The following is an 18,278-nucleotide window of genomic DNA, read 5'->3' as shown; positions in this document are numbered from 1 at the left end:
AGTTGAGAGTCAATGAACTTTTAAGGCTTCACAGACTGCCATGATCTCCGCATCAAAACTACAAACACTACCACATGGTCCAAAGATTTTAACTTGAGTAAAAGCCAAGAAAGCCGATGTAGGCTCCATAGCCTGCTCTTCCAGAATCTATCCATTCCGATTTTTCTAGAATCCACAATGATTTTAATTAGAATATAAATATAGATATAGTTGTAAACAAGGAGACTAAGACAGTTGGTGTGGAAACACTAACTCAAAATCGGTCCCCGAAGTTGTCATGTGCTAATATGTTTATATTACGTCATTGTTTGTTGTGAATGTTTTGTGCGAAAGTAATTAACAGGAAGTGAACCAATAAAAAAGATAGTCTTCTTATGTCTATTTGTATAAACACAAAGTCTCTGTTTATTATTATTGTTATTATTAATTAATGTCTACAGTATTTTATTTATTTATGTGACAACAGAACAGGTCCACCTTGAGTCTTCACCAGATTCGAGCATAAATATATCTAGATCTGGGCTCTATTTAGTCTTATACAGACTGTTAAGTGTAGGCCTCTATAATGAGGATATGTCAAAACTGCGCGCTTTAAAAGTGGTTTGTTATTTTTTAAACTTATAACTAAAACGAAGTTCGTATCAAAATTCATTTTTAAAAACAAAATTTGAATCAGTATTCTATTCAATGAGTTAGTTAATTAATGGAAAATATATTTTATATTGATCCATTAACACTTTTACCATTATGACCTTAGATGCAAATTTTTTGTTCCAATGCGCGAATCTATGAATGAAGCTTGAGTTATTAATGAAGAGGTCCTTGACCTTTAAAAAAAAGTTACCTCCCCTGAAGTTTTTCATTTAAAAGTGGTGTAATTTTTTGAAAAATCAGCTTGCATATATAATTTTTAAAATTAGATGGTTCACTTTCGGAAAAGAAAAAAGTAGCCGTTGCATCAGTACTTTGAATGATCTAAAATATCATGATGTCCGATTTTCATTTTCTCTTCTAGTTTTTGAGATCTAAATGGGATGGACGGGTGGACAGACAGGCCACACAAAACTAATAGCGTCTTTTCCCCTTTCGGGGGCCGCTAAAAATCTAGTTATACTGTAAAAAATCTAGATATAATTTAAAAATCTAGATAAGATCTAAATCTAGCTATTATGTCGGTTAACGAGGTTTAATAAACATTATTATACAGAGTTGTTTCAAATTTCATTTGAAGTAAAAAGTCCACTACGTCACACGGCATATGTAACGTGTTCAAGTTACACAAATAACAAACTAGTGTTTGAAAGGGAAGACTATTACGTTAAACACAAGCGGTGTTGCACTGACGCGCTAGTGTGCAAATGTACATGACTTGTTTCAAAATGTGGCCATGATGCTCAACATCTCTACTAGCTACTAGATTATAACTAGAATGTCTTCTATGTCGACATATGCAGCTTCAATACCTTGAAGCATTTCATCCATAATTTTTTGGTAAATTTCTGGCGCTGATTTGATTCCAAAAGGTAACCATCTATATCTTTCTAGAGGTGTGTTGAAAGTTGTGAGAAAAGATGATTCTCTTTCAAGCTTTATTTGCTTAAACCTGGTGTGGCGAGGTTTTTAATATTTTAAAATGATTTTTGGTTCGTTTACTCTAGGGTAAGTAATTTTGAGTTTTCCCCGCTCACATAAGTAAATTTTGAACTGGCACACTACGAGCAACAATTAAAACAAATGAACGGACTATAGGTGGAATATAAAAACAATTAAATTTAACAACAACAATATAACTACTAGCTTGGGTAGTGTGTTAACAATGATTTTGATGGATTAATTTCATCATTGATTGCATATGAAGGAGTGGATAAGTGTTTCTATTTTTATTTCTTATCTTTCTCTGCTGGTTGGTTGGTCGCTGGACTGGCCTGGTAGATGCAGGAAGAACTCGGAGCTGATCTTCTTGTAGCGAAAGGTGGGAAGGGTATTCTCAGGGCCGTAGTTAGTGGGCAGTAGGTATTGGGCAGCGGACAGCTGGAGCCTGGATTGGGAAGTTTACGCTGGGAAGTAGGCGCTGATCACTGGGCAAGTACCTGGGCACTGGACTGTAGGCAATGGGTAGTGGGCACTGAGCTTAAAGCCGTTTGCAGTGGGCGCTACTGAGATTCCTTCTCGCTGACAGGGGGGGGGGGGGTTCTGGCGTTGTCGGCTCAGGTTTGGTGACGCTGCAGATCCAGTCGAAGCTGATGATCTAACAGGTGCAGACAGTGCAGATCTAGTGGTGAATAGACTGCAAGTCTAGTGTACATGATATTGCACCACCAATAATAACCAGGCTGAAAAGAAAGAAGCACTTAGAAACTTTCTCATGGCAATAGGTAGGAACTCTCTTATGTCATGCAATCAATCAGATTGTGCATGTGAGGCATAGAGCTCATCCCGTTCAATGAATACATTTAACAAAAGTAAAACAGGGGAAATAGCTACATTTAGCAATACGTGAGGCTGTAAGCCATGATGTTAAAATCATACAAGTAAACCACAGGTTTAAACTTGGAACTTCAATATTATATAAAACAAAAAAATGAGGGATATAACCCAAGAAAAATGTTTAAAAGTGAACAAGAATATATGGTAATAAAACCAACATAAAAGAAGAGAGTTGCATACATCTCTAGTGGGCAATGTTATATAAATCATTTATAGTTAAAGGGGTAAATATGTAGATATAAAGGGGGAGGGAATGATATGATCATAGATCAAATCTTATTCACAACATAGTTTGGTTGAACGTTAGTAAAATTACAATGACTGTAAACGCCTTTGACAAATGCAGTATATCACATGCCGTCACTAAAATAAACTGACATGTTATACAGCAAAACATATACATGGATCTAGTAAGAGAGTATATGATTCGGAATCTTGTAAAAGATCCGATCGCTCCAGTAGATATAGATTAAATCAGCTCAACGCTTTGTTAAGGAAAATAATTGAATAATTAAAATAGGCGTAGACATAGCCCATTGATAATAAACAATGTGTTGACGATAAAATAAAAGGTTACATACTTACATAGTATTAATGAATGCACAAAATAATACACATATAAATAACTTATATAAACAAGAGGAACCTACCACGGTTGTTTAAACTATAGGCGGCTTTACGAGGGAAACTAAGTTCCAGCCTTGCCTATTAAATACAGAAATCTGTCTGGCGGGTGTGAGCGTCTATTAGAGTTCAAGTCCATTCTTATATAGATTAGGACTTGAACTCATTAGCATAGCCAGTAGTGCCGGGTCCAATGGATTCGGGGTATTTTGAATTTTATTTTAAAATAACATTCATGCTTGACCCAATGGGATTAAAGCTTCTAAATTCCTAACTTACCCGCGTCCAGTAGAATTGAACTAATTTGAACTTCTATTAAGCTAACCCAAGGGGCCCTATCTAACTTGTGATCAGGTCAGGAGTTACTAAGATGGCAATTAGGAAAGTTATCTTTTCCCTAGTAACTGCTTGGACATGAAGATGTCACTACCTGACTCTATTGTTGTGCGGACGTTATTCTTTTTATGGGCGGATGTGCCCATGCCTGAGGAGAATGGGATGAGGCAGATATTAATCTCGCTGCCCAGCTCGCTGGACGCGGGGATGGGGGTAGTTAGTTGGACGAACGTCATACTGGATGAGTTTTATCACTTTAACACACCTGGTCAAGTTGATCAGGGGATGGGTAATAAAAGAAAAAAAAAATTCCAACAGCAAACTTTTCTTTCGAACGTTTTTAAAGCACAAATGAAACGTTTTTATGCAAGCGTTTACGTATCGTCACACCTGACGTGGCATCGAGGACAGATAATATCTTCGAACCTGGAATGTTAGTGATCACACAATCACACCTTCAATAGTTTTCATCGGGTGATGTTCCCGTCTGATTGCTTTATTGAGATCTTTTGGATCAATACATATTCTAACTTTGTCATTCCTGAACAAAACAACCATGGAGCTAACCCATTCAGTAGGTTCATGTTCATGTACTGGAGTAATAAATCCATCAGCTTGCATTTCTTAAAGTTTTTCTTCAACGATGCTGCTAAGTGACGTGGTGAATGGATAACTCTTTAAGCATTTTCCTGTAACTGAATCTTGTATTCTCCTGGCAGAGTTCCAGTTGTTTTCAGCATTTCAGGAAATTCTCTTTGTAACTCGTCTTCTGCCTTGGATTCTATGCTGTTTGTTAGTTGTGGTAGTCCTTAGCATTCTGCTGTGTCACCATTCAAAATGTTCTCTTGGCTAATGTCCACTATCTCAAACCGTGCTTTATTATTTTTCAAAAGGTAGCACCACTGCTCCTACAGTCTTAATGACCTGATTACTGTAAGACTTGATTGACTTAGCTGAATAAACAAGTTTTACTTTGTCTTTGAGCTTTTCAAACTATGACTTGACAAGAATATTACATCTTGCACCAGTGTTAATACGGGAAATTAATGTCTTGCCATGTACGACTAGTTTTAAAGTCCACCTGTCTTCAACGACATTAACGTTCTCGATTTTACCCTTTTTATACTGGCTACTTGCAGTACTAATAGGTACAATATTTTCAACACTGTGGCTGTCAACTTCTACCAGATTAACGTTGCGTCTTTTTCTGCACATTTGAATCCAGTGGTTCTTCTTCTTGTAGAAATTGCATGTGGTTCCTATTGCTGGACATTTTCTCTTTATTTGGTTTTTGCAGCATTTACTACATAATTTATCTGAGTTGTCTTTAACCCTTAAAACGCATGTGGTAGTTTTAGCCTCTAAACATCAGAATTGTTATTCTATTTTGTATGCACTCATTGTAAAACATCTCAGCACTTTAAGGGTTAACATTAGACTTCTGATTGAGTACTTTGTCTCTTGATTGCTAGAACTTCTTGGTCCCTAAATAATTTCACATGGCTTTGCGAAATCTCTATTTCTATAGTCTTGCTAAGGGTCAACTTCTGTCCCTGATCAAGTAGTCTCACTTGTACCTTTTCGTGTACGACTTCGCTAATGATCAAATCAATAAGCGTATCATCTGGATTGTAATACTCACAGTCCATAATGAGAAGCTTTAGGTCTTAAACAAAATTATCAATTCTTTCTCCTTCTTCCTACTTTCTCTGATGTGCTCTAAATCTAGACACTCTTTTATTTTGTCTTGGCCTTATGTAGTCTTCTATTTTCTTTAATAGCAATTGCGGATCTCCCTCTTCACTATTAGTAGTATTTAGAGTTTTGTAAACCTCACGGCCTTGTTGACCTATCCACATTCCCAGCCATCCGGCTTTTTGTTTACTATCGGCACCAGCTAACGGTCCTTTGAAACAAAAGCTCACCTGCTGTTGAAATCTTAAAAACTCTTGATATAGATCTTTAGCATATCAATTCAAGATTGGTTGCTCAAAATAAAAATAAGCCATTATTAGATAAATAAAAACCTTTGTCTGGACAGCTTTTTAAGTTTTACTCTGACACCATGTAAAATATTCGTGTTACACAAACAACAAACTAGTGTTTAAGAGGGAAGACATTTTAGGAACTCCATTTATTACGTAAAACACAAGCAGTGTTGCACTGACGTGCTAGTGTGCAAATGTACATATAATACTATTATGTTACAGCCTAGTTAGACTAAAAAATGTCTTCATCAATACGAGCAAGTTGTCGAGTGTTCATAGAGATTGGTGCACCGAGTGATTTCTTTTAGCATTTCATTTAAAGAATTAATTCCATGTGACGTCAAAGGAAAAGAACCCACTACGTCACACGGCCTACTTATACTTTTAAGCATTATATTTAAAGAATTCATTCATATGACTTCAAAGGAAAAAAAATTCCATTACGTCACAATGGGTTAGTACCAAAAAATGTCTTTATGAAAACGAGAGATTTAACGAGGGTCCATAGACATTGGAGCAATGAGTTTTTGTGCGTTTTGTCTGTCATTCTGTCGGTCCGTCATGTTAATATTAAAAGAAAATAAAAGCTATTGAAAATTTGATTAACCTTTAATTTTCCTACCGAAACATTGCAATAGATTTTTCCGGATGATTTTATATATAGTGAGAGAAAAAGAGAATTCCATATAAATCAAATACCGTTAATCTTTGGGATGGTCTCGTATGAAAATTAGATGTACAATAGCCTTGTGTAGAGACTTTATACCATACTTTGGTGTTATGAAGTTGTTTTCCTTAAATTAAAAATAGGAACATGATATAAACGATAATTAGATTTTGTAACATTTTGGCTAGAAAATTAAATGTAGTGTAAGAGAGAAGTGAGATTTTACATAAATAGAGTGAAAATATTTTTCATAAAAAATCCGGAACAACCTATTTTCGTAAATGAGAAGAAGATTAATTGTTTTATTTATTAGAAGAGGGATTTCAAACATTTATTTGTGTTCTAAAAAGTGATTTTCAATAATCGTTTCTAGTAAATTACTTTAAAATCCTTAGCAACCTATTGTCGATATTTTTGAAAAAAAGTCATTAGACATTCATTTGTTTTAAGATAAAATACGGAACAATTTGATATCGATAATTAAACTATAGTGACGTAATATCAAAGTATATAAGTTTAATATTAGTCAATTATGTGATTTTAAACAATTATTTGACATAATTTATTTTTTATAAAACAATATCCGGAACAACTTTATAGTTAATGAAATATAAGTCAGTATAGATATTTTCATCTAGCATTTATATGCTATTTACATTAAAAAAAAATGAAACAACATATTATTGATCATTTTATGTTTTTTCAACATTTAAGTATGGAAATTAAATGAATATAAGTTAGAAGAGCAAATAAACATTCGTTGGCATTGGTTTGTTTTTTCACAAAAAACATCCAGAACAATATATTATGTATACTTAAAAAGGAATGACCATTGAAGGTGAAATCAGATTTTCAATAGTTTTTAGTGTTGTTGTTTTTTTTTATACGTGACGGACAGACCGACCGACAGACAAAACGCGCTAAAATAAGCGTCTTTTATTCTGATGAGGGAACTTTTATTCTGATGAGGGAACTAAACAAAAAATAAATAAAATCTGATTATGTTAGGAATACTGAGGGAAATGCTTAGTTCCATGTCACGCATTCACCTGTCACGCTACTGTACGAAAACCGCTGCACAAAAAGTCCATTTTAAAAAAATGTGCGTGATATTTACATACAAAGTTCATTCTTAGCCTTTATAAACAAACATAAATGTTTTATTTTAATTTTAGCAGCTAGTTGACCAGAAAAAAAAACACCTTTAACTAATATTTATATTTGTTGTGAACATTTCTTGTACATTTTATAACTATACCAGACTTAGTGATACTGAAAATACACACAAAAAAATTGTCTTTCTTTGTTAACATATTGTAACATTATCTCCCTTACATTTACGTATTGTTTTAGAATTGGTGTATTTTCATGAAAAGAAATCGCTTGCATAATTAATTTTATAAATTGAACGGTTTGCTTTTAGAAAACCAAAAGTAGACGTTGCACCTAAACTTTTCAAGCCGCGTCAAATGGTGAAATAATATTTTAAATTTCTCATCTAGATCTAGCTTTTGAGATCTGACGGACATTCATTTTGAATGATTTTGCAGAAACCTAATATCGGCTTTTCCCCTTAGTGAACTTGTTGATCTAGAGTCTAGAGCCATTTATTATTACAGTTTGTTTTTTCTTTCCCTATCAGAAAATCTTTAATCCTCTGATGCAAAAGACCATGAATGCCAAAATATATAATCTAGATTCTGTGTTTTGATATAGATCTAGCTAGAGTAGATTTCTAGTCTCTAGTTTTAGTCGAGTTCTAGATAGATATGTCTATGTAGGTCAGTTGCAGAAAGAAAAAAAAAGATCTAGATCTACCTGAAGTACCTGGTACACATATTGTCTTGAAACTCTTTTTGTTTCAAGTACTTGAAGTATTATTTAGTATAGAATATAGACTAGAGGTCTAGATTCTAGATCTACATTCTAGATCTTGATAGATCTTATATTATATAGATCTAGATGTAGATTTATCTAGTATAATCTGGGAATAGATACTAAGATAGATCACTAGACTAGTGTCCTAGTGACTAGAAGTAGAAATCTAGATCACTAGATGATACTAGATCTCTATATAGATCTAGTGACAGTCTAGTCTAGTCTATATTTTAAAATATTTATAATAATATTACTAATATTAGTATATATAGATCTATAATTAATATAATATATATTTAATATAATATATAGTATATTTAGTATCTATATAGATCTTGTAAACTTAAACTTATAATATAATCTTTATAACTATATAGTTAATATAGACTCTATAATATTAATATAGAATCTAGATCTATTATAATATATGATTATTATGATATCATTTATTAGATTTAATTAGATCTATCATTTATATCATAATGTTAATAATGTTATAAATCTACGTTATTGAACTTATTGTCGTTATAGTAATAGTTATAGCTCTAACTCTAGAGTACTTAAGTTATAACTTATAGAATATATAGAGTATGGTAGTTAATTAATATCTCATCTCATTCTCAAGTCATCTGTCTCTAACTCATGTCTAGATTCTAGTACTTAGATCTAGATGTAGTCTAGATAATAAGATATATACACTTAGATCTAGATCTATAACTATGAATATTTATATTAAATTAATAATAGAATAATACTTAATGGTGACATACTATACATAGTCTAGATTCTAGAGTGACTACACTAAGTCTAGACTAGTCTAGAGTGACTAGAGTCTAGAGTAATATATTATATACTATGTCTATGTAATTGCTAATATATTACTATATTATTATTAATACTAGATATTAAGACTAGACTTGACTAGAGAGTCTAGACTACTCTAGAGTCTAGACTAATAGTAATAGTATAGTATAGTAAATAAATAGTCTAGTAGTAAGATCTGTAGTTTTTATCGACCTAGATCTATACTTATACTACTGACTAACAAAGACTTTATTTTTTTCTTTTTTACAAGAATTGGGTTTTAACCTCAAAAACTAGTAGTTTCAGTAGTAGTCTAGAGACAGAGTGAGTAAGTCTGTGTCTATATTGTGTATTACATAGTATATATATATAGAGAGAGAGAGTCTAGCTAGTAAGCTATAGTATAGACATCTAGATAGTAGATATTCTAAATAATTAATATCATGGGTGTAGCCAGGAGGAGGGTTTGGGTTCAAACTGGGGGGGCGATTTTGTGACTGATTTTTTGCTTTTTTTGTTTATTTTAGATGAGATTTAAATGTTAAACCATCACTTGCCCAAGCGCAGCCAAAGGGGGTTTTGAGTTTCAAATCCCCCTTCATGGGGTTTTGAGGTTAAAACCCACTTCTTGTATAAAAGGAAAAATAATACAAATGACAGTCACCAAAACTCCAAAAAGTAAAATGACAATTTTTAAAATATTGTTCTACTGTTCAATTACACTCAACTAGAAATCATTGAACAGTTGATCTTTGTTTCAAATTTAGAGTCAAATATAGAGCAGTACAAAGTTCATAGTGATGTTTTTATAGAATTTTTTCCACTGCTGAGAAGAGAAAAAATCAATGCAGTGTCCATGTCTTATTTTGGAAGGTGCCTGCTGCCCTGTGCGCTCTTTTATGTGAGTTAAAGCAAGTTGGCACCTAAGCTGGTCTTTAAAGTGCTTCATGGAGGCCCTATATTATGTTGATATAGTTATTCTAATAATGTTTTCTAGCAAATCTGATCAGTAATACCAATGCATCATTGACATTATAAAGAGAATATCAGTATGTTAGGTAAAAGCTGTATTTACAGACCAGGTGTTTTAGGAGACTTAGTTTTGCCAGTCTTCGATCAACTTATTTAAGTTAGTCTGTGCGAGCATATCATGTGCTGAATATTCATCTCATCTGTCCCTTGACTTTTGTTGTGGGGGTGCTGTGATAGCAAAGTGTTCGCATAACCAAATCCCTCCACTTATCCCGATCAGCAGCTGTTCTTAGCAGGATATTGAGAGGCTGGTCCATTCTTTTACATTGTCCAACCAACTTTTTTGGACTACCCTTTCTCATGCTCACTGCATTGTAATTATGCTCATAGAGCACAAAATATGAGTCTCTCATTAGCCACTGTAGATTTGTTCTTGTTGACCTAAATTATCTCAGTGTCAATGACCACTTTCCAGAATGGCTTGTGACCCTGAACTCTAAGTAGGAAATGTGAAACTTTCTTTTTTGTCACCAACACTTTGTAGAGACAATGTTATTGTGTATATCTGTATCTCTAGATTCAGTTAGAGTTAAAAAAAAAACACCTGACCTTGTGTAAGTTTATTATTGTTTGTTCCAAGATATTGTCTATATAGATAATGTGTAGGATTCCAAATCTAGACGGATATTTTTATCCTTTAATTGATAATACAATGAACTGATAAATGGGTAAATTACTGCTTGCTTTGAATGCTGAAACATTTTAGACATTGAGATACACTACAGTTTACCCATGCTTCTTTTAGAATTTTTATCTTCATTTGGAGTCTGTAAAACTGTGTTCAGTGCTTACATAAATTTTTTAAGGGCAGTGTTTAAAACCTGTAATATCTTTATTAGATATTCATTTTAAAGTTGTTGTTTTTTCAGATAGACATTTCAAGATGAAGAAATTTTGCTTGTTAAGGGAAGAATGAGAGTGATTTAAATTTTAAATTTTTAGTAAAATTTGTCATATTTGGTTACAGAGGGTTATGTTGAATAACAAAATTTGCAAATTTGTTCTGATTTTCTTTTCTTTTCTATTTTCTCCAATGTTTAGTAGAACATAATCTTTAAAATATTTTTGGAGTAACCATTTGAGGGTAGTTGCACAGTCTTAAATGCTGTAAATCCAAACCTTATCAAGATTCTTGTAGATCTATAAGTATGTCACCACATGCACCAGTAAAAAGTTTCTTAGCAGCTATGTTGAACTCCTTGTCAAATTACAGAGCTAAGTCAAACAAAATAAAGTATTCTTAGGATCTATATTGCTCCTTTGTCTCTGTGAATAGTATAAATAATGGTATTAAGTTTAAAAAAAATTTTTTTAAATTTTTTTTTTCAGTATTTTTACATTATAACATACATCAATACTGAAAATGACAGGCCCAAGGAGAAGTCCAAGACAGGCAAAATTGCAACCAAAGAATTATAAGGAAAGTGACGATGAAGACACAGATAGTGAGGAAGAGGAAAGTGAGGATCTTTTTACAAGGTCACCAATTGGACCTCACTATGGTCAATCAAGATCACCTGATGATAACAACAGAAGTAAAAACTCTCCCGCAAGCAGCTTTCTAAATTTTAGCCAAACATCTTCACCAGGTTCATCATCTCCACCGTCTTTTAATACAAGTCCTGGTGGTAAAAAAATGTATCCAAATTTGTCGGATGAAATCGATGGCTCACCCTCATTACATAAATCAACACCTTCGCTGTATCCCACTCTGAGTGATTCCGAAACTACTACACCTAGAAGTCGAGCTAGAGAGACTGTTTATAATGAAAGAAGAGGATTTAACCTATCTCCTAAAGATTTAAATAATAGTAACAAACAGGACATTTTTGAGACAAAAGGGAATGTTTCAAAAAACAAAGAAAGCTTAGTATACATCACACTGTTTTTTTTTTTATTCATTTCTTTAATTGTCTATTTGTATAGGGGTACTGGTATGTCAGAACCTAGCAAGACTTCAGACAATGATGGGACATCATATAGGAAATATATACAAGATATTGAAAACTTGAGTCAGCAGTTCCCAAAGCAAAAAAAGCGTTTGTGGACTACCGTTAAGGCATCTGCCCATCACATACTAAATGAGACTCACTCTGACTACCCCAGTGTGATAATGATGGCTACAGATATTCACACCAATAATCTAGCATTATGTCTTGCTAAACTAATCACTTCTAAGTTTCAATCGGCTGGTGGAAACCCTCAGCACCCATCAGTGGTTGATGTGGACACTCTAAAATACATGCAAAACAATGAACAAAAGAAATCACTGGATGACCGCCTATATGAGGTGCTTAGCAAGCACAAATCTGTCATCATAGACAACCTTCAGATGCTTTCTGCTGAGGCTGCTCTTCTGCTTCATTCTTACTGTGACAATGACAATGCCCCCTATAAGGATGTCATGATTGTTCTGATGTTTTACATTGATTCATCTGTTCATCTCCTGGATCCTGATCGACCCAACAGTGTGGAGGGTTATGTGGAAAATCTCTGGATCAAAGATCTAGACATAGATAAAGTTAGTGCTATATTAAGTCGTGTAGCTAATAATATTGTTGTGGTCAGTGATGAAGAAACTTTACCAAAAACTTTGTGTTCTGATGTGTGAATCTATTTGCTGTCTACTTGCTGGTTGTTGTTGTTTTGCTACACTAGTTAAAACTTTTTTGTTTCCTTAAGGTTTTTATAAGGACAACACAAAAAAATATTCTCATTGGTATTAATGGTTTCTACAGCAAGAAGTAAGATTTTCTACTTCTAAATATACATCTAATATATTATATATTAATTTGAGACAATGTTTTCCTGACATTTAATAACTAAAAATAGCCTTGTATACTAAAATTAATTGGTCTTGCTTATGGTTTATGTTAGTGATCTATAATAAAAAAAATATTGTCATGCTTTTTCATATTTTTTTTTTTTGTTTTATATAACTTTAACTTGACAGGTCTATGATTTGTGTATTTTAAATTTCAGAAAAATTTGACTATCAGAAAGTTTTTTTTTTGTTTCTGAGGAATTAGTCAAATGAGGTTTAAAAAAAATTCAAATATAAGCCTTTCATGTATTTTTTTTGTATTATTATAACTTATAATGTATTACATGAGTACAATGTGTGAGTTACTACCATTACTTGTCATGAAAATATTTTCTCTGACTTAACAGTTCTACATTTAGTAGTTCTACATTACATTGTAACAGTTCTACATTTAGTAGTTCTACATTACATTGTCATTTAGTAGTACTACATTACATTGTCATTTAGTAGTTCTACATTACATTGTCATTTAGTAGTTCTACATTACATTGTCATTTAGTAGTTCTACATTACATTGTCATTTAGTAGTTCTACATTACATTGTCATTTAGTAGTTCTACATTACATTGTCATTTAGTAGTACTACATTACATTGTCATTTAGTAGTTCTACATTACATTGTCATTTAGTAGTTCTACATTACATTGTCATTTAGTAGTTCTACATTACATTGTCATTTAGTAGTTCTACATTACATTGTCATTTAGTAGTTCTACATTACATTGTCATTTAGTAGTTCTACATTACATTGCCATCACACGTGCCACGTCTCAGTATTTTATATTCTTGTTGATTTGATGTTAAATATATCTACATAAAACTCAAGCCTTAATATTACTTTTATGCTGATTTGTTATTCAATACATTTTATGTACAAATAGTAAAAATAAAACTGTTGAACTGTCACATGTATCTAGTTCATGAACTGTATCACTGTAACTCTCTTTGGTTTGATCTATTTTCCATTGTAGTCTTAACCAAAGTTTAATAGCTACATATATTCATTGTATGGTACTCAAAATGTTTGACCTTCAAGCTTACTTGAGTAGTTTCAAGACTCCCAGCAGATCCTAACATCAGATATGGCTGTTTATGTAGGTCTGAGCTACATATCAATTGCCGTGTAAAATAATGCACTCCTCCCTTATATTAGGATACAAGTAGTTAATATTTTTATTAGTATCATCATGACTTTATGGATCTTGTCATTAAGCAGATGTAGAAATCATAGAAGCAGTCAGATCTGGGGTATAAACTTTCCAATCTCCTGAAGTTGAGTATAGCCTCTCAAGTGTATTGCAAACTTAGGACAAAGTTGTTGTTTGTTTTAAAATATGAATCGAGTTTTGTCGGAAGGGGGGGGGGGTAATTTAAAAATATATAATTGGAATAAAAAACGCTTAACACAACACATACACCACCATATGTAGGTTACTGTTATGGTTTCTCTAAAAAGATATTGATCTTAAATCTTTAAATATGATCTCATGACATTCAACACTTCAACTTTAAACCAGTGGCGTCACTAGGGTCGGTACGGCGCCTTCGACGGTCACGGTTGGTATCACTTGTTGCAGATAGTTCACGGTGCCACCCCACCCCCATCTTTTTTTTTAATCATTTAAAAACAAATACTGGTAAAATTTTTCGTTGGTTTGTTCTTTTTATCGCACCATAAACAAAATAAGTGACCTACATTCATTGACTGTTGCAGAAGTTGCACAACTGTAATGAGTGTTGATTCAATTTTAAACAAATTAGATTTCGTTATTTGGACACTGTATCGAAAGGTATGTATTATAATGTCACGTTTTTTAATATTAAAAACTTAGTATCAAATATTTTTTTCCCTTATTAGATTTTTCCAAGCTCATTGTCATACATTCAAGGTCAACCCACTAAGACATGTTCGTAAACGTTACAGTGTCAAATCTAAACAATTTAAAAAATGTTACTAAATTAAAGTTTCCTTTCTTGGATTTCAAACTTCCAAATGTATCAACACATGTAACTCCATCTTTTACTAATTAGTTTTCAGAAGACAGAATTGTCTCAAAGTCGTGTCTGTTCTATCATTGAGTTCAACTAGTTTATTCAATTCAATTTTCAAACAATTGAAAGCAAAGTTTGTTAGAGACTCTTTGCACTTCCAATAGCAGATACATTGTACAAAATCAATCAATAGCCTACTTCCCAGATTTTTGGCTTCTTCAAGATGAACTCTTGCTGTCTGTAGATGTCTTCTTGGTTTTGGTATTTCTACGGTTCTAATATTGAAACGGAAATCAACAATTCCTCATGATCATCGGTTACGAAAAAGAATTTTGCATTTGCAATCGCCTGTATTATGTATTCGAAATTAATGCTGGATTGATGTGAGATGAGATTTTAAAAATATCATTTTGAGCTAACGTTTCACGATTGTGGTCAAGAAAATACTTAAGCGCCTAGGCCTTTTTTTTTCTTTTTCAGTCAGCGTCTGAAATAAATATTTTCGTTTCATTTACATCAGTGTGTGAAAGTCTCAATGGTTTCTTACATGGTTTTTGATTCTACAGAATTTACATTGGAACTTAACTTGACCACTTCTGGTTGTCTCGACTGACAAAACTTGTTCTAAAGACGTAGGTCTGTAACTGTTTGTTTCGTTTGTCTTCACCTGTGTCATAGTAACCAGAGTAGTCTTCATTTGTATCATAGTAACCAGAGTAGTCTTCACCTGTATCATAGTAACCAGAGTAGTCTTCACCTGTATCATAGTAACCAGAGTAGTCTTCATCTGTATCATAGTAACCAGAGTAGTCTTCATCTGTATCATAGTAACCAGAGTAGTCTTCATCTGTATCATAGTAACCAGAGTAGTCTTCACCTGTATCATAGTAACCAGAGTAGTCTTCACCTGTGTCATAGTAACCAGCCATTCGTGGATCAGGTTGAAGCTTTGCACAATTAATCATTGGCAAAGAAAAGACATGAATTAAAACCAAGTATAATTATCTAATTCCAAGGGGACCAAACACGAGAAATTAATTCTACAGTATTCACAGATATGGCTAATTATGTATCATAGTAACCAGAGAAGTCTTCACCTCCCTACAGATAGCTTTGAGGTTTAAAAAAACCCTCTTCAATATTATTCTAAAGCAAACTACAGTCACCAAATTATATGAGCGTAGCTAAAGGGGGGGGGGGCTTTGAGTTTGATTAAAAAAACTCCAGAGATTTTTAGTTTCAATCTCCCAACAGATGGTTTTGACGATAAAACCTTCCTTTATGACAATAATAATAATAATTTTATTTATAAAGCGCTGTTAACAAAAAAATTGTACCGGTAGGCTCAAGGCTCTGTAATAACATTACAAACACAAGTACTATTCGTGCTGCGTTGTTCTGTATACGTTGCAGTTTGGCTATTTTGTCATCAGGTATTCCTGCTAGCACGGCGTTACAGTAGTCAAGGCGGGAGAGTATGAATGCCACAGCTAGCGTTTTTGTTGACTCCGTTGTTAAATATGGTCGGATATGGCCTAATCTACGCAGCTGCAGATAAAGACCCTTGCAGAGATGACTTATGTGTGGGTCGAAAGATAGTGTTGAGTCGAAGAAAACTCCAAGATTCCGCACTACATGGACATAAGGAAGCTGGCAGTTCGTAATAAAAATAGAATCTGTGCTTTCAACTTTTGAGACGTTGTTCCGAGTGCCAATCTTAATTATTTCTGTCTTATCTTCGTTCATCTTAAGCTTATATTCAACCATCCAATTACTCACCCTTGCAACGGTAATACTGATTTTCTCTGCCAGATGCGACACCTCTGAGGGTACTGAGGAATCGTATAACTGTGAGTCATCGGCAAAGTAATTGTATAGGATGCCGGTTGGCCGTATGACACCGCTGAGCGGATATGTATACATAGTGAACAGTACTGGGCCTAGAACTGATCCCTGGGGTACTCCGTACTTCAAGAGTAAGCTTGTTGATTCTGTTCTGTTAAAAACGACACTTTGGGTGCGTTCAGTCAGGTAGGATCCAAGCCATTTTAGGACGATTCCTGTTAAACCAAAAGTGGCAGAGAATCTGGCCATCATAATTTTATGGTCTAGCGTATCAAAGGCTGCGGACAAGTCCAGCATTGAAAGAATTGATAGGTGGCCTTTGTCGGAATTGTGAAGTAAGTCATTTAGTACTCTGACCACTGCTGTCTCTGTGCTTCGGCACTTCCTATATGCAGATTGAAATTCTTCTAAGAGACAGTACTGTTCAAGATGATAAAGAATTTGCGCTAACACGATGCGCTCCAGAAGCTTTGACAGGAAGGGAAGATTTGAAACCGGGCGATAGTTTTTTAGACATTCCGGGTCAAGACTGGATTTTTTAATAAGGGCCTTACAAGTGCATGCTTAAATTGCTGTGGTGCAATGCCTGAAGTCAGTGAAGAGTTCACAATGTTAGTAATTGTGGGTACATCTAAACATTCAAGGAGCAAGGAAGTTGGAATGGAATCAAGGTCACATGACTTATTTGGCATCTTTAAAAAAATACTTTTGAAATAATCTTCAGATACAAGCTGAAACTCGCAAACAGGAGAATTTTGAAAGATTGGAGAGTGGTCAAGCTGTGATGAGAGGGATGGTATGTCATTTCTAATCTGCTCAATCTTGCCAATGAAGAATCTATGGAAGGAATCAGGGAGTTCAGATACTGGGATAGATGACGGCAAACGTTCGTTATTTGCTCCCCCTAACATTGCAGCGGTGATCCTAAATAGCTCCTTTGAAGAATTAGAAGTTTCGATTTTTTGTCGAATATGACTAGCTTTTGCGTCTCTAATCATACGTTAACCTTGTTTTTTTCTAGGATATATATTTGTCGATGTATCGTCAGACCTGTCTTTTGGAATGTACGTTCGGCACGTCGGCGAAGAAGTTTGGCATTCTTTATGTCTTCCGTCATCCAGGGTGCAGATGGCTCAACTGAGACTGTACGAGTGTCCAGCAACCTTTTCAAGCAAGAACTGTAATTGCTGAGAACGTCTGTGTTGCTCTGTTGCAACAGCAAAGAGGCCACGTCCATTTTAAAGGAGGCAATGTGTATGGCTTTAAGTTTATGGGAAGTCAAGTTTTTCTTTGGTCTTTTTGCTTTTGATAGGGGCATTTCAAAGTTTACGAGAAAATGATCAAGCCACGGTCTAAAACACTGATTTTGATAAAATGATATAAAATCTAAAGCAACATCAAATTCCCTGAGCGTAGCCAAGAGGGGTTACAAATTTGTACCAGTCGCTGAGCTCCATTAATAAAGTGCAGTGAAAAGCGGATTTGGTTTTTTAACTAAAATTTTTTAATAGCTGGATAATGCTTAGTAGAAACATCAGAATATCATATAAGATAAGAATATGAATTTGCTTGTTTTAAATACCGGAAATGGTGCTTGACGGCGGGGCTCCCCCCCCCCCCGAAAAAAATCATGGCTACGCCCATGATGTAATGACCAAATTTGCTATCACACTAGCATCACCACTCATAATATTTGATTCAAACATTTCTGTATGTCAGCATCTGCTACAATAAAAAAAGATTGAATGTAAGACATTTCTCCCTGACTAAAGGACATACACTAGCAACCCGAACACAAGGC

The 18,278-nt window shown here is 34.0% G+C and overlaps 1 protein-coding gene across 12 annotated transcripts; it reads left to right on the top strand.

The window, feature by feature from the left end:
• Window positions 1-576: 576 nt before the first annotated feature.
• Window positions 577-13,546, top strand: LOC106059585 (torsin-1A-interacting protein 2-like). Of its 12 annotated transcripts, none has more exons than XM_056040649.1 (3): window positions 7,441-7,574; window positions 9,552-9,685; window positions 11,743-13,546. In XM_056040649.1, the coding sequence occupies exons 2-3, from the start codon at window positions 9,630-9,632 to the stop codon at window positions 12,425-12,427; spliced, it is 741 nt and encodes a 246-aa protein (XP_055896624.1). In that variant the 5' UTR covers window positions 7,441-7,574; window positions 9,552-9,629; the 3' UTR covers window positions 12,428-13,546. The 12 variants fall into 12 exon arrangements, with proteins under 12 accessions (XP_055896622.1, XP_055896617.1, XP_055896624.1 ...); XM_056040648.1 differs by lacking the exon at window positions 7,441-7,574 and adding an exon at window positions 7,728-7,932; XM_056040647.1 differs by lacking the exons at window positions 7,441-7,574; window positions 9,552-9,685 and adding an exon at window positions 577-600 and having other exon boundaries at window positions 11,146-13,546.
• The last annotated feature ends 4,732 nt before the right edge of the window (window positions 13,547-18,278 follow it).

The sequence above is a fragment of the Biomphalaria glabrata genome, chromosome 9, assembly GCF_947242115.1.
Source record: "Biomphalaria glabrata chromosome 9, xgBioGlab47.1, whole genome shotgun sequence".
In the NCBI taxonomy this organism is placed as follows: domain Eukaryota; kingdom Metazoa; phylum Mollusca; class Gastropoda; family Planorbidae; genus Biomphalaria; species Biomphalaria glabrata.
Note: the sequence above shows the minus strand (reverse complement) of the source record. Positions and strands in the feature narration are given on the sequence as shown.